General features: G+C 30.4%; 2 protein-coding genes across 4 annotated transcripts; one reads left to right on the top strand and one right to left on the bottom strand.

The window, feature by feature from the left end:
- The first annotated feature begins 6,869 nt into the window (after positions 1 to 6,869).
- LOC120074077 (gibberellin 20 oxidase 1-D-like) lies at positions 6,870 to 9,564 on the top strand. Its single transcript, XM_039027063.1, has 3 exons — positions 6,870 to 7,400; positions 8,286 to 8,607; positions 9,200 to 9,564. Exons 1-3 carry the CDS (start codon positions 6,892 to 6,894, stop codon positions 9,485 to 9,487), a joined length of 1,119 nt encoding a protein of 372 aa, XP_038882991.1. The 5' UTR covers positions 6,870 to 6,891; the 3' UTR covers positions 9,488 to 9,564.
- Positions 9,565 to 11,170: 1,606 nt separating this feature from the next.
- LOC120074078 (E3 ubiquitin-protein ligase RGLG3) lies at positions 11,171 to 17,926 on the bottom strand. Of its 3 annotated transcripts, XM_039027066.1 has the most exons (13): positions 17,732 to 17,926; positions 17,002 to 17,078; positions 15,041 to 15,125; positions 14,816 to 14,956; positions 14,608 to 14,721; positions 13,486 to 13,583; positions 13,309 to 13,388; positions 13,134 to 13,239; positions 12,586 to 12,713; positions 12,073 to 12,205; positions 11,801 to 11,857; positions 11,526 to 11,644; positions 11,171 to 11,422 (listed from the first exon to the last, which is right to left on the bottom strand). In XM_039027066.1, exons 2-12 carry the CDS (start codon positions 17,068 to 17,070, stop codon positions 11,561 to 11,563), a joined length of 1,095 nt encoding a protein of 364 aa, XP_038882994.1. In that variant the 5' UTR covers positions 17,071 to 17,078; positions 17,732 to 17,926; the 3' UTR covers positions 11,171 to 11,422; positions 11,526 to 11,560. The 3 variants fall into 3 exon arrangements, with proteins under 3 accessions (XP_038882994.1, XP_038882993.1, XP_038882992.1); XM_039027065.1 differs by having other exon boundaries at positions 11,171 to 11,644; positions 17,708 to 17,926; XM_039027064.1 differs by having other exon boundaries at positions 11,171 to 11,644.
- Positions 17,927 to 22,747: the final 4,821 nt, after the last annotated feature.

The raw sequence follows: 22,747 nt of genomic DNA, 5'->3' as shown, positions 1-22,747 counted from the left end.
AAGTAGATCAAACATGTATCTATACTGGTTGACTACATGTGTGGCTGTCCTAGTCATACAAAATTTATCTCTCCACCTAAATTTTTAAATTGATAATTTAGAATTTAAATTAACTAGATCAGTGATATAAAATTTAAATTGAATTAAAACAACATACCGAGAACTGTAGGCTCGTCCAACTAACTGAGCATCATTAACATGATGTAGCTGTAGAGCCATTGTTGGAAATCACTCCCAAGCCCATAGTTACAAAAGTATGAGAGGCCCAGCTATCTCTCGAACCTCAGGTATTGTTGCTTTGCATAGTTGTTTATACAACCATGCCAAGCATGCTCCATTTTAACATGAACTACGAAGATTTTATTGAGGACTAATACAAATTGTCAACATATGCTGAATGTTACTCTCCTCAATTTCAACCTGTACTGCATGAAGATTACCGGATCATGCACCCTAATATGCCTGTCTTACATCCTGATCCATCGTTGTTGAGAAGACCTGGTAGACCGAAAAGTTCACGTTATCACAACGAGATGGATTAGACCGAACAGCCACTCGACAGCGTGTAGATTTTATACCAGTTAGTACATAATCGAAGGAAGTGTCATTCGTTACTAAGACGGCGTTAGATAGTTAGGGATTGAATAATAAATAATTTTTATTATATATTCATTTTATTGTATATTCAATTTTTTTTATAATAATCTACTGTATATTCAATTTTTTTTTTTTTTTTTTTTGTAATCAATAAAGTTTTACATATAATAATCTAATTATTTCAATTTATAGTATAATAATCTAATATATTCAATTTATTGTCTAATGATATTTCAATTATAGTATAATAATCTAATATATTCAATTTGTTGTCTAATGATTATTCATTTATAGTATTTAATAATCTAATTTATTCATTGTTATCTAATAATTATTCAATTTATTAGTATAATAATCTAATATATTCAATTTTTTGTCTAATGATTATTCAATATAATATAATAATCTAATATATTCAATTATAGTATGATTATTAGCTCTTTTTTCTTTTTTTTATATATATTTCTTATGGAAAGTTCAAAATAAGTTGAAGACTCTCGCTCTCTTAGTCTCACTCTCTTCTAAGATCTCGCTCTCTTAGTCTCACTCTCTTCTAAGATCTCGCTTTCTTAGTCTCACTCTCTCCTAAGATCTCGCTCTCTCAATCTCGCTCTCTTAGAATCACTCTCTCCTATATCTCGCTTTCTCCTATGATCCCGCTCTTTCACTCTCGCTCTCTCCTAAGATCTCGCTCTCTCACTCTCGCTCTCTCTCAATATCTCGCTTTCTCTGTTATTGTTGTTATTTTCCATAATGATACTAGCTCTTCATTTCTTTTGAAACAATCACAAACACTTTTTTTATTATGGATCTACTACCAGAAACTCAATGCGTAATCTTAGCATTCAATGTGTATTCCTGAATAATCCTCATTTTTCAATTATTCAACTATTTCATTTTACCAAGTCAATGTTAGTCAGATTAGTCAATATAAACTAAATCTTGCTTCTCTCCAATATTCTCGCTTTGAATCTTACTCTCTCCTAAATCTTGCTTTGAATACTCGCTCTCTCCTTAATCTACTTCAATCACTTATCTCCTTAATCGTTTTGAAGTTTCGACATGTGTGTAACTTTTCGACACCATATATACAAAATTTTGTTCGATACAAAGCTAATTCGGAATGTGTTTCATTCCAAGGCATAACTTGTATCCATGCGCTTCATATTCGATGGAGTTCGCTCCCAGAAATATAGCCATCCACATCCCCTCACGTCAATCTCACAAGCCTCCGTCTAATTCGAAATGATAACAAAATGCATAGGTTGTTAGAAGCAGTTCGAGATACACGATAACATAAGTATACCATCTCATTACTTTATTTCCTCTATGAGGAGAAAAGAAAAGTAATAAACTTGCAATCTCAAGGGTGGATGTGTTTCAAAACTTCAACCTTCGACAATCTAAGCGAGATTGCGCGAGATTTCCATTGTCGAGGGTTGAAATTTCGGCCTATTGTGATTGTTTCCAAGTTTTTCTTTGTTCGTTGAGTTCTCAACGTTCGACCTCCACATCATTTGAGTTCTCAACGTTCGACCTCTAGCCTTGAACTCCCAAAACAACAATATTTCTCTAATAAATTTTGAAAACAACAATATTAATATTAAAGGTCCGATTTGAGAATATACATGTATATTTGTAATAGTGAGTATAATAAAGAAAAAAAAATCTTAAAATATACCACTCTTTTAAAATATTTTAGCTTTTAAAATATTTTAGTCTTTGAATTTTATTCGAATTTTCAATTTCACCCTCTTGTCATGTTATACACATTCTTCTTCCTTTTTTATTTTCTTTGATTTTTGCTTCTTTCTTCTTCTTCTTCTTCTTTTTTTCTAATTTTCTTTCATTAGTTTTTGCTTCTTCATTTATTTTATTTTTTTAATTTTTCTTTTTCTTTCTCCACTTTTTGCTTTTTCTCTTTCTCTCTCTCTCTTTTTTTTATTTTCTTTCTTTTATTTGGCTCTTTTTTATTTTTTATTTTATTTTATTTTTCTGATGTTTGCTTCTTCCCTTCCCTTTTTTTATTTTCTTCCTCCAATTTTTGCTCCTTTTTTTTATTTTCTTTAATTTTTCCAATTTTTACTTTTTTTTTTTTCCTTTAACCGATTTTTGTTCCTTCTCCTTTTTTTCCATAAGAATTATAAGACTGAATTTCATACCTAAGACTTGAAACTACCCAATTCATAAGTTATTTAATACCAACAAGTCAATCATCAAGTTTAATTATTATAACGAAAATATTAAATATAAATAACAAATGAAAGTCTACCAGTGATAGTCATTAATATTTTCTATCATTGATAGCTTAATCTTTGATATTTTTTACATAATTAATAGCCACTTATAGAAATCTATCATTGATAGCCAACTTAGTGAATTTAATTAATAAAGTTGAATTTCGAACTAAAGTGTAAGTAGAATGCCTATAAGTTATCACTAAGAGCATGTGTATAGGTGATAAAAACTACCAATAATGACATGTTATTTGATGGTAAAAAAGAATGACAGAAGTTATCTCTAACAACATATTATCAATGATAGAAGCTTTCCTGATAACTATGATATAAGTAATATCAGTGATATCGGTGATAGAACTTAGATGATATCCATATATTGATGATATCAATGATATAAAATTCAATTCCATTTAACGAAAGTCTATAATTGATAGTCACGCTAAAAGCTATAAGTGATAGCCACTAATTGAAACTATCAATAATAGTCATGGCTATTAGTGATATAACTTAGGAATATATCAATAAAATGAACATATTAATGATATTGGTGATATGACTTAGGTAAATATTAGAGATAGTCACTTATAGACCTCTCATTGATAGACTTCTATCACTTATAATTTTAAATGTTAATCTATGAAATATGATAGTTTCATTTCAAAAGTTGATAACTACTTATAAAAGTCTATCATTAATATCCACTGATAACCTTAGGTGTTAATATTTCAATTTTGATTCCAATTGTTCAAGTGTATCAATGATAACCATTGAAAACTGATAGCAAATTAAAAGGTGATATTTCAAGTGTTACCATTTTAAGGTTGTATTAATATTTTTCAAATTGAAGCTATCGTTGATAGTAGCTATCAATGATACCAACTAATAGTAGCTATCAATGATACCAACTAATAGTAGCTATCAGTAGCTATCGCTAATAGTTGCTATCGGTTACTATCATTGATAGTTGCAATCAGTGATAGTTTTCAATTTAAGAAAATCGAAAGAAGAAGCGAAATAGTGGGCTGCGTGTGGGCTTTTTGGTCATTTACCTATATAGCTATCACTAATAGCTGTTAGCAGTGATATCTAGCGCTCATTTTGTATTATATCCTAATATGTTTATCCTTGTTCTACATCTTTTATTATTTTGATTCTGATTGTTATTTATGCAACCAACTCTATACAAATTAGTTGATTATAAAAATCAAAGTCAAATTATCGATTCAGCCTTCCAATTTATTAAATTTGTATCTATTATTTGGTGTTTTAATTTTCAAAGTATCTATTAGATATTTTGAGTATACAAATGAGTTGGTCTAAAAGATTTAAGTTATATATAAGTTTAGTTTTTTAATTTTTGTAGTTTGCATCTATTATTTACTTCTCGTTTGGTAACCATTTTATTTTTTGCTTTTATTTTTTAAAATTAAGTCTATTTTTTTCCAATTTTTTACGATGATTTGCATATTCTTAAGTACAATGATTGAATTCTTAGCCAAATTTAAAAAACAAAAACAACTTTTTGAAAGCAACTTTTTGTAGTTATCAAAATTTAGCTTGATTTTTTAAACCATTGATGAAAAGTAGATAACAAATGAAGAAATTTGGAGGTAGAATTAGTGTCAATAAAATTAATTTTCAAAAATAAAACCAAAAAACAAAATAATTACTCAACGAAATCTTAGTGGCTGAAGATTCAAAATTGTCTAATAAATCTCAAAATTTCTTTTCAAAACATTGATTTTATATACAATTTTAAATTTTATGCCTAACAAAGTCTTAAAGTCTATTTGATAATTATTTAAATTTTAAAAATTAAGGTATAAATATTGTGTATTTCTAACTATTAATTTTTTTGTTTTATTATCTATTTTTGTATGAGTTTTAAGATTTTCTATCATCTATCATCTAATTGTCAAGTGATATAGTTCAATTGAAATCTTTTCTAGGTTAAAAAAAAAAAAAAACACTAGTTGTCTAAGTTTATAATCTAATTCAATAATTTGAGTTTTTGACGTTAAAACAAAATGATTTAATAAAAAGGGTAAAATATGGAAAAATCGTAAGAAAAGAGAGTCTCAAATTTTTGGTGTGGACCGAAGGAGTATTCAAACTGAGAAAAACGACACAATTTGCCGCATGGTTTTCCTTTCAATGATTCATGAACAATCCTATCAAAATAAATAGTATTTCTTTTATCAATAATTTAATAAATAAATAGAATTGCTGAAGTGGATCCACAATTTTCAATTATTATTTATTTCCTCTCGACATTTTTCTTCTTTTCTTTAAAAAATTTACGACATTATTAATCATTAATTTTTCAGACGCATCTTGGTACCACAACTTACTACTTTTATTGTTCTAAAAAAACACACAATTTTTATAATCCAACCATCCTCCTATTAAGTTTTTTTGTTTTTTCGTTTTTAAAAGAAATTAAACAGTATGTAATTTTTAAATCCCATTACTTTATAGATTATTAACTAATGAGTTATTTTCTTTAATTATTTGTGATAATTTTATTGGAACCCAAGTGACTAAATATTTCTAATAAATTTTATATCAGCTCCCTAATTTAATATCTTTATCAGAAAAATAAAAAATACAAAAGTTTTTGTTTTTTATCTTGTAGTACAACAAAGGTGAGATATTAAGATTTGAACCTGGATCGATAAAGACTAAGTTATTATCACTAGAATACTTATTGAAATGTGTATACAGATGATATTTTATATCTAAGTATGTATTATATAGAAATAGAAGGGTACTAGTTGACTAGATTTGCAAATCAATTATCTTGAACTCGTGGTACCATTGTTTGATTTAATTTTCAGATTTTTTTCTGACAAAATTCGATGAAATATTGTTTATTAGATTTGAACAATTTCCAAAAATAGATGGAACTTGAAAATTGCAATTATAGTGTATTGTATTGAGCGTGACACACATGTTGTGAGGACAAATAAAAGAAAAGTAATATAAATATTAAGACAAATCGGTTGATTCATTATGACCATATTTAATAACCATTAGTTTTGTGTTTTAAATTTAAGCTTACATCACTATTTAAACATGTAGTTTTCGTTTTCAAAATCAAAACCACGTCGAAAACTAAAAATAGAATGCAGTTTTTCAAATTTTGCTATTTTAAGGGGAAAAAAAATCTGAATAACATATTTATATTAGAGTAATACTTGGATGCATTCCAATTAAAATATTTAAGGAAAAATTTAGATGTGGGTGCATCTATCTTTGTACATCCTATATTTGCCATGTGGCAATTTTTTTAAAAAGAATATTTATTTATTTATAATTTTATTTACCATGTAAGTAGAGAAATGGGTGCATGGATTAGACTGTAACTAATCATTGACCAATATTTAAAAAATATGTAAAAAGGATTTGTCACGTAATAAATTATGGTTGGACAATTTAGTGGGATGCATATACATAACTATATAAAAACAACAACCAATGTGATTTTCTTTTTAAAAAAATAAAACTAAACTAAACATTTAAAAGGTTTTTAAAAATAAAACAAACAAACAAAAATGAGAATTAAACCTAAAAGAAAAGGAAAAAAAGACTTTTAAAATCTTAATACATAAAGAAAATAACAATAATATTTTGAAGTTGAAGCTTTTATACTATTAGGTATTCAAGAGAAAATTAAAATGAAGAAAGTGAAATCAAGAGTCGTGGTTAAAAAAAAATAGCCGCCACAACATGTTACGTTCAATAAATGACCTTATATGACTTGATATGACCTTATCTACTTAGCTATGCGTCATAAAAGAAAAACATAGATATTTTATATAAAAGAATGAAAATGAAAAGGGAAGAAAAGAACTAAAATTAAAAAAGGGACAACAATAAGTCATTTATTATAACAGAGACGGAAGTTATACACATATTGACATGACACAATTTGCAATAACAAACCACATTGACATGATGACATATACACATATATATATAGTTCCATTCCATGGTTATATATATTTAAACCAAAATAGTAATAAAAATAAATAAAAAGAGAAAAGAGAAAAAAATGGAATCCACCGGCACGACGGCGGGCGTAATTCTCCCGACGATGCTGGACAACCAGAAGAATCTTCCAATGGAATTCATATGGCCACGTGGGGAGTTAGCGACGGGGAATGCGGAGGAGCGAGAGGAGTTGAAAGAGCCCTTGATTGACTTAGGGGGATTCCGGCGAGGGGAGGCGGCGGCGACGGCGGAGGCGGCGGCGATGGTTCGGATGGCGTGCAGGAAGCATGGGTTGTTTCAGGTGACGAATCATGGAGTGGCGGCAGAGCTGATAAAGGCGGCGTATGAGGAAGGGGAAGCGATTTTTAAGATGCCGTTAGTGAAGAAAATTAGCGTTGGGAAAAAGCCGGGAAGAGTGTCGGGATATTCAGGAGCTCATGCAGAGAGATTCTCGTCAAAGCTTCCATGGAAAGAGACGTTCTCTTTTGAATATTGTAGTGATGATTCTCAACGCCTTCATGTTCTTCATTACTTCAAGTCATTGTTCGGATGCGACTTCGAGAACACTGGGTCAGTCTTCTCACTCTCCCTTTTATTTTTTAAGTGCAATACGGATTTGTCCAACGCCAGATTTCTCTGTCGTTAACTCAGTGTATATGTCGGATGAGTAATACTCGATTTGAATTTTAAAACTGATGTTTAATAAGTTTTTTACGATTAATTCATCGGCTTCTTACCCATGTTTGTTTATATGGAGTACATGAGTACTAAACTAATGAAGTTGACAACCAGAGATTTGTTGAATAAAGCTTTTGTCTCATTTGATAATTATTTATTTTTTTAAATCTTTAAAAATGGTTTATTTTCTCTTTTTTTTTTTTCTTTATTATGAAAACATTTTAGTTTATTGTCGGATACAAAAAAATCATGTTTTTTAAAACCATGTATTTTTCTCTATTTGGTTTTTTAAAACATTTTCAAAAAGTATTGTGTTTAGTAAAGAAAAGGATTATTAAATATTCATTAAATATTTATAAAAGTATGCAAATAAGTAAAACCGAATAATAGACCCACTCAAGAGATCATAAAAGTAAAACACATGTTATTTCAAAATATTGATACTTAGGGAGCGTTTGGAACTAGAGCATAGTTATTTAATTGTGGGGCCCACAATAAGAAATTAATAAAATATGAAATTGATGTTTTTAAGTTGTGAAGTTCACAAGTTTTTTGGACCGAACGGCAAGTAGAGTTAACAACTTCCTTTCCTTCTATTCCAACTCTTTGAGCAAAACACGTTCGATTCGAGAATGTGTTATAGCTAATGAGACTACAACAATTTCTAACCCAAAAAAATAAAAAAAAAAATCTAACTATCAGTTAAGTATTACTATACTAATTTACAACCATGAAGGTATAATTTATGGTTTTTATGTTTGGTTTTGATTTATGAAGATGGGTATACCAAAGATACTGTGAGGAAATGACAAGAACAGCACTAATGATAATGGAGCTTTTAGCAATAAGTTTGGGAATAGAAAGATTTCATTACAGGAAGTTCTTTGAAGATGGAAGATCAATAATGAGATGCAATTACTACCCACCATGCGAAAATGCAGGCCTAACCTTAGGCACAGGCCCCCATTGTGACCCAACTTCACTCACAATTCTCCATCAAGATCAAGTTGGTGGCCTTGAAGTTTTTGCTAACAACAGATGGCTCTCTGTCAAACCTAGACCTGATGCTTTGGTTATTAACATCGGTGACACTTTTATGGTACACAACTTTTCTTACCCTTCTTCCTATTATTATTTATAAATATATATGTTTGAAAATGACAAACCAACGTCAAATTGGGGGTCAAAGAAGAGTGAAGAGTCTGTTTGGAATGACTTTCTTTTTTTAAGATAAATTGCAATCACACCCTCAAACTTCTACAAGTGTTAAAATTTGTCCCTCAAACTTATAATAGTTGTAAACATTGGACCTCCAAATGATAAAAATTGAACACTACAAACTTATACAATTGTTACAATTTCTACAATTATGTAAGTTTGAGGGTCCAATTTCAACATTTGTACAAGTATAAAAGCTCAATTTTTACGACTAAAAGTTTGAGGGTATAATTGTAACTACTATCGTACTTTAGGGGTGGTTTTTGCAATTTGCCCTTCTTCTTAAATACTTGGAGGGATTTGAACATTTGATCTCTTGATCGAGTTGAACTATGTTTATGTTGGAGAAGTACTTAAAAAGTCATTCCAAATATGTTGAAGGAGTTTTTAAAGTAAATAAAAAAAAAAAACAATTATTAGTCGTTGTATATATTGTGGTAGTTTCTTTGAATAATTAGAAAACAAATGTGCAGGCACTCTCGAACGGAGCGTACAAGAGCTGCCTGCATAGGGCAGTGGTGAACAGGAAGAGAGAGAGAAGGTCATTGGTGTTCTTTGTGTGCCCAAAAGATGATAAAGTGGTGAGACCCCCACAAGATTTGGTGAGCAGAGAAGGGCCAAGACAGTACCCTGATTTCACATGGTCAGATCTTTTGGAGTTTACACAAAAACATTACCGAGCTGATGTTGCTACACTCCAAAGCTTTGTTCATTGGCTTCAAGCTAAACCTCACCCTCCAACAAATCCATTTCAAATTTAATTATATATATACATACACACAATTTCTCCATTGTCATTTTTCTTACTTTGTTCTTATTCATATTCTCCTTTTATTGTCTGTCCAATGCTTTGTCCTTCTCTTTGTTTCTATCTATATATTTCATTTATAAGCTCTCTTACCTAAATGCTAATCATGCTGCTGCCTTTTTGGCACTTTTATGTCTTTCTTTCTCTCTGTTTATCCAATTCTTTTGCTGCTATATAAATTTAATAGCCTCATCTTAAAGTTTTTCTGCACTACCTAATTTCTATGTACCTTCTTTGAAGTTTGAACTTAATACTTCTTTCAAGTGAAAAAATGACAGCATTAGTGTTGATGAAATTAGGGAGCTGGGGGGTAATTCCTTCATTAGATATGTAGTATGTGTGGTGATTTATACCACAGATTTGATGGAATTGAATTCAATATCCTTATTGAGCTATGCGTTACTCTCATTACTAGGTTAAGTTCAAAATACGCCTTGAATTTTTGTCCACATAGTCAAACTTTAAAAAACTAGATAACTGCCAAGTACAAACATAACTCAACTAGTCAAGTTACGAACAATTTTTTCTAGAAGATAGATATTCAAATCTTTAACTTGATTGAATTGTTATGCTAGAAGAAAAAATGCTAGACTCGTGGTTTGTTGAATTAAACCGTTGATTAATGTTTATTAAATTGATATTCATTTCATCACAATATTGATTAATCTTTATTATATAAATAAACTAAATATTATTAAAGCTTATTTTATTTATATTCCTATTAAACATCACTTTAAGTTTTTTTTTTCTTTTTTAAATGAAGTTTGTTATTGTTTTCTAAAATTGTTGTTTAGAAAATCTTTTATTAGTTCTTTTTAACCTAATTAAGATTAATTTATTTCAGAAATGTACATAAAGAATTTCACCTCATGGATAAGGTTTTGGGGCTTAGCCAAAGGTCAAATTGGACCAACTCCATTCCAAATATTTTCAACTTCTGGGTAGCCTAAAGTTGAGTTTAGATATGAGCCATGGGCTATATAACATCCCTGTACTATAATAACTCCTTGCATAGCACAAACAAAATATAAATAACTTAAACAACACCACATTTTTAATCATATGGCACACAATCGACAATATCACAATTTGAACCAATTCGAACATAACTCAATGGGCAATTGTTGAACAGAAGAAAAAAAAATCATGATTTGAATTGAAGAACCATTCAAGGAAAGGTTTCTACTTGACCATAGCCAACTTGAGATATCTTTCGACTCTAACATGGTAGATTAGCTCTTGTTTTTTGTGTATATACATAGACTATAAACTTGTACAGTTTGTTAACTGTATGAATCCAATATTACTGTCATTTATGTCAAAACAGAAGAGGCACAAACAAAAGCAAACAGAGATGTCTATAAATGCTTCCAGCGAACACAAAGGTTTCATATGCCAAAAAATCTTAAACTTAAAAGACTTGGGGATATAACCATCAAGATGAACAAAGCAGGTAAAGGGATCTTCTTTTCTCCCCTTTCTAACATGAAGGCAGGTCAGAAATAACCATCAGCCTACGGCCAAATCTCTGTTTGGTATGGAATTGTATGTTCTAACTCATTAGAAAAACTAAAGTAAATATAAGATTCATACAAGTAGATGAACAAGTTTTTATAAATTAAAACCGACAAGGAAATTAATCTTGAAAACGTATCGCTGTAAATATAACTGCATATATCCTCTGGTTTTAACAGTGTAAATTTTGAGAGTATCCTATCCTCAGTTCCAAACATTTTGTAATAAATTTAATTTACAATGCAAATCCTTATACAAGAGAATAATTACAACATTCCTCTTTCAAAGAAACACCCTATTTGATGTGATCAAGAAATAAAGATTCTTCTCTTAACCCATATATGTTGGCTCATCTTCCGCAGCAGTTTCCGAACTGTACAGTACACGTTTTTACTAACTCATAGATTTTGGAAGTTATATTATGATGGGGGATACTTTATTCATATAACCATTAATCAACTTCAATGATAAGATACCTCAACGGGTGATGGATGAAGTTGTTTTTATTAACTTAGGCATACAGTCTTAAGCGCATCTTTATAGGTTCTCGACACAATGGGCACGTTGAGATGGTTACACCACAATCCTTGCAGGTCTGGTAAGAAACAGCAAAAGAATAGTAGGTAAAATATTCACCGAGTGTCCTGGTCAAGTAATATGGAACCATTCCACATTTTCCATTCCATTAGAAATTTAGAAATATTATTCAAACATTAGCACTGTGAGAAAGTTTCAAGGTAGAGAAACTTACTGTATGACCGCAAGCAAAAGCCATGTCCTTTGGGTTTGTCAGGCATATGGGGCAGACCTTGAACAAGAGACGTTTAATTTAAATAATTTATATCAACGAAGCCATGTAACAAAAGGGAAAAAATATACAAGGTTATATTCTCACACTTCAAGCCTTAATCAAATTTTAAACCCAAAAGCACCACGAAATTTCCCTAGAGTAATTGTAAAGCCACACATGCTTGTCTTTCCCATTCTTAGAAGACTCCATAAATAAAATGAAAACGAAGTTACCGATTCAGATGAGGTACTCTGTTTTTCAGCATTTATATTCTTCAATTTTTGCTCTGCAACTGCATTGTCATGATTGATGACTTCAGGAGGAGGAGGAAGTGGGCCTGCACTTTTTCCATAGACAGATTCTCTCCTGCATAATAGTCAGTGTTATTTTGCAAATCCAAAATAAGAATTGTTATGAAATCGAATAAAGAAAGTGAGAGTGCATAAATAATAAAGATCGACATAGAGATTTATATGGTTCACTAACAATGTGTTAGTTATGTCCACGGATTGAGGGAGAGAGTAGTTTTATTAAGTTATTAACATAGAGAAATATTAGATAATACAGATTGCATGGGTACCAATAGGGTTAGAGGGTTTTTATGTGGTACCTCTCTAAACCTTAGGCTGAAAATCGTAAATAACACATAATACAAATGCAATTTAGGATAATTCACTTGGTCACGGAGTAAATAATAGATCCAAGGCATTTTAACAATTCATTTAGAATTGAAAATCCTGGCTTACTTTGAATTTTGCAAAGAGAGGGTGGCTCTGTATTGAAATGGAATTTCCATGAGTGCAGCCAGGGCAAATGCTGCTTCCTTCTTTGATGCTTCTGTGCTCTCAGACATGATCTTTGTGAAGTTTACAAACTGAACCAATAAAGAGAAGCAGATATTAAGTGAAGTTACATACTGAACCAAAAATAATTGAACACTGATTTCCACAGTTTTAATAACCAGGAGCTGGAGCTTTGCTCCAAGTGGTTTATGGGTAGCCCACAACATTAAATGAAGTTAATAGAAAATAGAAAAGACGCCGCCATAAGATTGGATATTAATCCAAAATAAAACCATATTCAAGACCATTTCATACATTTTTTTTTTATATGAAAACAACTTTCATTGAGAAAAAAAATGAAAGAATACACGGACATATAAAAACAAATCCACAAAAAGGGTGCTCCCACTACAAAAAAGGACTCCAACTATGTGAAATAGTGTCTAAGACCATTTCATACAATTAAAAAACACAACCACACAAGTGGATTCAATGAAATATTAATCAAGTACCTGGAAATTATCAAATGCACGCTGAGGGATGTTATCATCAAATTTCTGCATAGCATCCCAAGGTCCATCCCCTACTCCGATTAGAATTATTGACAGAGGATAATGGCTGGTAATTCAAATGTTATGAGATTTCAAGCACAAAATCTACTGAACTTAATAAAAGTTATTGTTTTACCTGGCAGCAACAATGGAGTTTATGGTTGTCTGCTCTTGAAAACTTAATTTACCAGGTGGCGTGTCAGGATTTCTAGTAACCTGTTCAATATTATACAATTTTAGGCCTCAAGAGAATGAAGCATACATGAAATAGGGGGAGATAAAAAAATGATACAAACAGAGCACATCCAACAACCTGTCCATCTGCAACAATAACAAGGACATGATACTGCCAATTGCTTTTCTCAACAATGCCAATTGCAGCATCTATAACAGGGGCAAACGACGTTGGACCTACATAATTAAGCTTAAGTACATTGTTAGGGCTATTATAACTTTGGAGAATAAAATTACGGTTACCGGGCAAAGCATTTTGAAAAATATCCACAGAAGGCAACCCTTAAAAGGATAGGATGGTAAATATAGAATGCATGGAAAGCTCCTCAAGTAATGTAAATAAACATATTACATAAATGTTACAGTTTTTCAAAGGCAGACAACTCAAGATTTGTAAATGCTAAGCCACGAGACAAGAAAGAATTAACAATTACCAAAATATGCCTAACTAAGCTAAGGTTTAATATCCTACGAGGTTCCTTCTTAATAGCCATTTGCCACTCACTAAAGCTACTAACATGCCACCACCAAATCACAAAAGTCGTTCACTTTGCAAACAGAGAAGCTCCCTGTATTGCTCTTTCATCTTAACGAATGTCTCAACTCGATCAAACTTCTCGAACATTTTCCTTGGAATACCTTTCAAGGGATCTAAAGTTACTATTCAAGTGATGCCTCGTCTTAAATTATAAGACTTAGCTATTCAAGGGAATACATTTTGTCAATCTCAATGAAAAGAATCGAGTCAAGGTAATATCTAAACTTACTTATCATACAATTAAGAAAATGAATATGATGTTGAAAAACAAAATCAAATATCTTACTATCTTCAATGTCATCACTCATCCATATACACGATAGAGAAGGAAAAGAAAGAACTGAAGGAAGAAGAGAGTAACCACAGAATTATTGAATTTTTGTCCTATTTGGAGGAGGCATCCTATCTAAATTCTACATACGTAGGCCAAATGCCGTTTTTGTCATATGAATGACAAATATAGTCAACATCTGGAACTAATATTATTGAAGTTATCAGTTGACAAGTTTGATAATATCAACACAAGGCACCCATTGACATAACATTGCATGGTAAAGAGGAAAAATGGATACCAAAAATTAGCTCTGCATTATGATTAATACTGCAATACATGGTGATAAATGCAAAACAAATTGCATAGTTAACTCAAAAGTTCAAATGAACCTGATAAATTCAGGTACGGCAGAATTTCTCTATATCGAAAAAGTGCTTCCTTGAAACCTTTACATGGCCTGTGATCTGGATAAAAGCTGAATACATGCTTATCACTAGTTGATGCTTCAGAAAAAGAAGTTGAAAATAAGGTAGTTAGGCAAGAGAAAAGTTGGTTACTGACACTTTTAATAAAGGATCTATAAAAAGTAACACTAACCATCACCAAAACCAAAACAAGGTATCAAGCCATCATCATCAAAAGGAGACAATGTCTGACCAATAATAGAAATTGCTTGCTCATATGGATTGGGTGTGCTGCTAATTGAATGCAGACTTTTTCTTCTGAAAGAATACCTGCCTGCAGTCAGTGAAATGTAACGTCTAGTAATCCGTGGAAGCGTTCATAACCTTCATATCAATTGTAAAGTAAAGAAAGATTCACCTGTCCACTCATTACTCTTTGTAAAGTCGATACCAAGAATTAAATTTGATGATTCAAGACCTTCGTGTCTCAATGCAGATATAACCTGAATGAAGTGTCATGTATTTCCAGTATGCAAGTACTTGTGTGAATGTCTGCTTGAGGGGTACGGTGAAATTGATATTGATAATGAAGGGAAGAGAAAATATAAAGCCTAACTTTCAAATATATAGGCAGAATTGACATACAGAAATTAACTGTTCATATAGCAGTTCAATGTACAAAAGAACTTCAAATAGATAAATATAGAATCGAATCAATTTAGACAAATTCCCAAACTCAAGAAATTCTCCGTAACTATTATGTCTACATATTTTTAAGAATGTTAAGATCTCTCCCTCGCATAGAAGTTGGTTTGAATATGTTAAAAGCACTTAATTGGTTAGAGACCCTAGTGAAGTTTGGTCCTTAGCGAGGTTTCATGTTTCTCTTTGAGTTTCGGTTTCAAAGATTTTTTGTAATTATTCTCTTGGAAATATTTTACTTAATTGGAAGCCCTTTCTCTTAGGCGTTTTGTGGGCTTGGTTTTTTCTTGTATGCCCTTGTATTCTTTTATTTTTTTCCTCAATGAAAGCAGATGATTCTTTGAAAAAAAAAAACACTCAACTTGTAATCTCAACAACTTTACTGGGGAACCCTATAGTAAGGAGGTCTTAAAGTTCTGTTGAAAACACTCAAATAGATAAGGTCTCATTCTCTCTGCCGCATTCCTTCTAACAATGCACCTAACCTACTTTATGGTAGGAGTCCTCTGTAAATCCAGTTTCACCCTCTACATATTACCTGCATAGGACGTATCTTGCTTCTACTTCATCATCTATCTTCCTTCCTCTTAGCTAGCATACCTAGCTTCTCATCTCTAATACCAAAGTTTATATAATGCATGGACGATGAGAGGAATATATGAAAGATGTTTTGTTACTAATTACAATTACTAACTCCAGAGCTTTTGAGAGGTCTAGAACTCTTCTTAGATTTGACTAATTACGTAACCAGCAAAACTATCTGGAGGTGGAGTTGAGAGAATCATGTTTAAGGAACTTGATAAATGTATGACATTATTTTGATTTTGTGTGTGCATTGCATTTATTCAACTAAATATTAAGCTTATTCTACAAAATGCATTATGTCCAATACTTATCCAACAGTTCTGCCTTACAGATCCTCCTCCTTCAAAATCTACTAAACAACCAAGACACAAGGTTATTCTAATCAAGTGGTGGTAAATAGTTAATAAAAAACTGGAATCTTCCATCAGTGATGCCCAATGTGAACAAAAATCAACCAACAATTTTTTTAAAAAAATATATATAGGAAATGGGGTACATCAATGACCCAAAGCCAAAACAAATTGGCAGTCTAAAAGCCATATCCCTGTGGATGAGGAATCCTAAGCCTAAACAGAGGAATCAAACAAAAGGCCTCAAATCTAAGTTGATTAGAAATTTGGTAGTACTTCAGAAAGCCTAAATGGAGGTTACATATGCCTCCAAGTAATAGGTACTTTGTTGATAATAGCATAGTAGAGCTGGGTTAGTTACTGAATTTTCCACAAAAAGCATAGAATATATAGATGGCAAGAAATGAATGTAAGAGACTCTGTACTGTATTTGACATAAAAGTAATGATGATTTTTTATATGTCAAATCTAACAATGGAATGGAATGAAGTAATCTGGTCTACCTATCAATAGTCAGAAAAACCAAACAGCCACACAAATACTTTTAGTAGGATTACATCTAATTAGAATTCAGAAAACAAATAATTGTTTGTTTTTAATATAATTTTCATGGGAAAAGCTATTACTATTCTTAATCCCAATAAAAGTGCAAAACCGAAAAAGGTAGTGAAGTAGAAACAATATGGACTTTGTTCAGCATGCTTTCATACATGAATTAAGAAGCCCGGATAAAAGAGAGAACCTGATCCAATGAGCTGAAATTATCGGCAATATACCGGTAGTCTACTTTTCGATGATGATCTGAATCCATCTAACTCGCTGCATACAACAAGGTTCAAGCAAGTTCTCATTTAAGTTATTATAATATAGTAACTCCAGATTCCCCAATCTCAAATGTGCTCTTCAAGAATGCTAAATATACATTTAAGGAGCAACTACTTCTTGATAGGAAACATAAGAATCAAATAGCTAGGATTAGGATGCCTTTTTCTCTGAACTTGAATCCTTGAAACCAATATGACAACATCTACATGTTTAGCAAGCCCAATATTTGCAATCTGAGTACTCAAATACCAAATTAGAAAAAAAGTATGTGATATCATTTCAGCCATCAAATCATTCTAACTCGCTAAATCAAACATTGAAAATCTATGATCGTCCCATGAACATAGACCCCCAACTCGATTCATAAATGCTAGAAGGAAAAAGGGTCGTATGATTAAAGCAGAGAACACAAAATTAGTAACTAAATTTGGGGAAAATGCAATTGGGTACTTCGCTTGCTGATCAAAATAATAAGCAAGGGAATGAATTGAATTCAAAGCTCTGTATCCAAGCTAAATTGAGCTTTACCCAGAAGACAAATCAAAGCCATGGAGGGCTAAATTGCAATAAATAGAAGAAAAAAGAAGTGTTGAATTCAGTTCAAAGCATAAATAAATGGTTACATGTAAGAGAAAGCAGTAACTCACAGAGAGCAGAAGGGAGAAAAGGGAGCTTTTGTTTTGATGGCTGAGAAAATGGTCAAAAGGGAACTTGCAGAGAGGCTTTGAACATGCGATATAACGGATATCTTGGAGAGATTCCTTCTCGAGTTCGTCATCTCAGACTTTAAGGAAAAGGTTTCGTTGTTAATGCGTGCACCCATGTTCAATTGGGAGTAAAGCCAGACATTTTCCACTTTTTTATAATGGATCAACCATAGCATGTCTCATCTCAAATAAAATAAAATAAACTAGATAAACTATTGCATGTCTAATTAGATATAAAATGTTTTTTAATATTATTTATTATTTACAATATACATACATATGAGATAGTAATTATTATTATTTTTCCTCCCATCTTTATTCAATTTTCGTCCCTCCTAAATTTAATTCTTTAAAATTATTTTTTATTGAAATTGGCCCAATAATAACAATGACTTCTATGCTTGAAATTATAATATGTGAAAATATTTTCAAAATTTAGAGTGAAAATGTTAATAAATAACAAAAAGTTTTTGAAAAAAAATCATTAAACAAGTAATAGAGACTAAATTTAAGATTTTATGAAAGTATAGGGATAAAATTAGACATCTAAAACTACATATACTAAAATTGAACAAACTTCGAAATATGGATACTAAAATAGTATTTTAACCTAATTAAAATTGTGAAACTATTTCCTTTTTACATATTTTTACTTTTCATTACCTTCTTATCCTAATAATAATTTTTTTAAAAAAAAAAACTTCAAAAGTTTAAAACCCAACTAGATTAGGAAACATGAAGCACTAGATACAAAATAAAGTTTTCATCGTTAAAATGAGCATAGTATTATAGCCATTGGCATATATTAAATTCTTTAAGGTTGGAAGTTTAAATAATAATAATAATAATAATAATAAAATATAGTTTTGACAAATCATTATTTTCGTCAAAATGAACATAACATGTTATATAATATATATTGGTGACTTAAAAGTTTGTAGTTTAAATTCTCCCACATCCATCATTTTTCTAATTTCTTAAATGTATGATTAAATCACCAACTTAAATATATTCTACCGATTAAAATATCATCAATACTCATATTTAGATTTGGATCTCCATTCCACTTATTATTGAACTAAAAAAAATTGCATACATTTTAAAGAATAGAAATATTTAAGATAAACGTGAGCATTTAATATGTATACAAAAACATCACAAGCAAAACGATGGTTGGGGGTTGACAATGACACAAAATAATAACGATGGGGAGAGAGTTCAAATTCATAATGGGTATTATCTTGTTGACAGTTATATTCATTACGGGTATTTATAATCTTGCTATTTCTTTTTCAATAAAGGTAGAATGGTGATCGAAACTTTTAAACTTCGAAAATGAATATATGTCCATTATTGTTGAGTTAAACTCCTCTTGACTATGATCTTGAAGTTTAATAACAATTCTATTATGTATTATTAAACAGCTCCACGACTACTTTTATCAAAACAGATTCTCAACAACTTATTGTAATAATCAATACATATACATCTAAGTTTTAAATAAAAAGAGAGAGTTCATAATCTGTAATAAAAAAAAAAAAAGTGCGAAATCTATAGAGTAATAAATACTTATTTTCTTGTGTAGTCTTCAAGAGTGAAAGAACAACCCTTCTTGTGGATGTAGTTGTTTCTCAAACCATGTATTTCGATGTGTTTCTCTTTTTCTTCTTTTCTTCTTCGTTGAATGCATACGCATGAATCTTTAATTTCCTTGCAAAATCACCATTGACAGAAGCTGGAAGTTCAGAAAGTGTTAGAGAGAAAACCAGAATGTAGAGAGAGGAAAAGTTTTTCATTCTAACCTAACTGTAGGATTGATATAGCAACCCTAGATGGGGTAAATGAGATTTATTTATACTAGCAATTAATAAACAATTAAATAAGTTAATAAACTTTTTACAAGCAACTAATGTTTATAGCAATTAATTTCGTGCAAATAAAATATATTAACAAATTAATTGCAAAATAAAATAGGAGAGAGATAAAGAAATTAACACTGTCAATTTTAGAGTGGTTCGACACAATCAGCCTACATCCACTTTCCCAAGCTCCTCTTGGGTACTTCACTAGAAGTCTTTAACTCTTTTCACGACTTAAAATTAGAGTCGAACCATAACGTTCTTTTTTCGGACACAAGAACAATCCCAATCCTTTCCATGGTTGAGGATCAAACCATTACGACAACTTTTTTTTTTTGAGATCAAGAGTCAACCTTACAAAAGTTTGAAAAAATAAATAGCACACTTCACAAACTCTCTAAAAGAGTGGATTTACCAATTTAGCACTCAATGAATCAATCCTCACAACAATATCTCTCTTAAGAAGAGCATGAAAATAAGAAAAATGAAACTTGGGGATAGAGCAACAATGGTGGCTTAATGAATTATGGAGGATTGTAAAAATATGTGATATTATTGTTTTAATTTTAGAGAAGATGGAAAGTTTAAAAAGAAATGGGTAGGTGAAAACCAAATTTAATTTGGATCATTACATGTTAGAAAAAGAAAATTGAATCGTGGAGTTTTAAACTCAAGTAGCCATTAAACACAAGCAACTTTTAAAAACTAACAAGAAAAAAAAAAAAAAAATCACTATATGTCCAAAATTAGCTATTAAACACAAACAAAAAATAGTATTAAATTCATTTACTTTTTAAAACCAATCCAAAAATAAAAAATCCACCATGTGTCACTCCTCTGTGGTTTCAAGTGACATCTTTCAATTGGTCCACTTTGATGAGATGACATCAGCTTGAGATTTTTTCGTTAAGTTTGTTTCGGTCCCATCTTTTTCATTTGAACTTCAATTTGAGTGGTTCAAATTTTCTTGCAATCATTGTTTCAAGCTCTACACAATAGAGACTTCAAAATACTTAAACTGTTAATGAATAAAAGCAAATTTATTTTGGAACATTGCATGTTGGTAAAGAAAATTAAATGGTAGAGATTTAAACTCAACTAGTCATTAAACTATGCAAAAAATAATATAGTAATATGTGTCTTTTAAAATAATTTCTTTTCAAAACTATCAGAAAAACAAATGTCTACCATATGTTCAAAATTAGTCGTTAAACACAAAAATAAGACAGTACTAAATTCATTTTCTCTCTAAAACCAATCAAAAAATCAAAAGTCCATCATGTGTTACTCCTGCATGGTTACAAGTGACATCATTCAATTAGTCCGCTTTGATGAGAAAACTTTGTCATGTCATCAGTTCAGGATTTTTTCGTTAAGTTTGTTTCGGTCATATCTTCTTCTTTTGAACTCCAATTTGAGTGGTTCAAATTTTCTTGGAATCGTTGTTTCAAGTTCTACACAATGGACACTTAAAAATACTCAAATTGTTAGTGAATAAAAGCAAATTTGTTATCATCAAAACATTAATTAATTAATTACAATTAATTAATTTGAGATTAATGGCCAAAAAACCAACAATCTCCCATTTTTTATGATGACAAACAAATTATAAAAAAAAATAAAAAAAAAATTCAAAGAAGTGTATGATATAAAATATGAACTTGAATCACAATCAACACACATACATAATTTTAATTAGCTTGAAAAATGTATATTTCATAAATAACAAGCTTTCATTTTTCTTATTACTTCTTCCCTTTTTGGAATTAATCAAAAAAGACAATTAAGAAAACATAACATAACAACATGAAAGCTTCTCCTAAAATCATAAACACATACTTTGTATTTCTTCTCCTATCAACATGTCTTCTAAAAAAATATATAACAAGCAACAACTTTGTAAATTCTAGAGGCATCATAAAAAATCAATCAAGTTTAGGCCAATTTTATTTTGACCTATTTCACAAAATTTCTCCTCCTTTTGAAATCAATTAAACACTTCCTCTTAATAAGGGACAAAAAGATTTTTAGCAGAAATCAACTTGAGGATAGAAATATCAAATAAATTTTTTAAACATAATTTTACTCCAAAGATTATTACTCCCCCTAAAAGGATAAACAATAAGCATAAGCGAGACACACAACAATAAAGTAATATGGGAATCAATTTCATTGAAATATGAAATTCATATATAAAATTGTATAACTCCCCTAAAATGTGCACTCTCCTTATAAAAAGAAATATGTCAATAAATACCAAGGAGATAAATTATTCAAGTAAAAATCAAGCAATCAAGATACCAAAACATCAAATGTTATAACATAAACTCCAATTGTTTGAAAAACATATAATGACACTAAATAATAACAAATCTATTTTAGAAAATTCAATGCCAAGAGAGAGAATACATTATCAATCAAATATAAGCATAATAGCAACAAAATAAAGCATTACACCGATTTTTGATAAAAAAAAAAAAAGATTAAAGGAATTCAAGAATATGTCAATTCTATAAATACTACCCCTATGGAAAAAAATTAACAACTTTTCCAAACAACATGTTCAGTTGTCAATTTCATCCAATAATATAAGTAACATATATTAATCATCAAAACAAAGACTTTTGAAAAATTCAACATCCTTTTCCATAATATTTTTTAAGAAAAACACAAGGATAGAGCAAACATCTAATTGACCAAAAAGCCAAATAATAAGCAATATAGATAAATACTAAAGAGATTGATATTCAATCATTTCTCATGAGCATTGAATTCTATATACAATATATTCAAGAAAACAAATTTAAACTTTCCAAAATCATTCAAGAGATATAATTTCCATAAATATACCAAAAGCATAATTATCTCAAGAATAAAATAAATAAATGTTACCAAATATCCAATATGCTTTATTGGATTCAAGCAAACTTTTTAGTTGCTTCAATTTGAATTAATTCTCCAATTTGAAGTCCATACAATCACTTGCTTCTTGAACCACACCTACGAAGAAAGCTCAACCAAACGATTTTGGTACCCATTTCTTGTGTCCTTCATTGTTAGTAAGCAAAGATTTTGGAATCCATTTAAGATTAGTTCC

This window comes from Benincasa hispida, chromosome 3, assembly GCF_009727055.1.
Source record: "Benincasa hispida cultivar B227 chromosome 3, ASM972705v1, whole genome shotgun sequence".
Lineage (NCBI taxonomy): Eukaryota > Viridiplantae > Streptophyta > Magnoliopsida > Cucurbitales > Cucurbitaceae > Benincasa > Benincasa hispida.
Note: the sequence above shows the minus strand (reverse complement) of the source record. Positions and strands in the feature narration are given on the sequence as shown.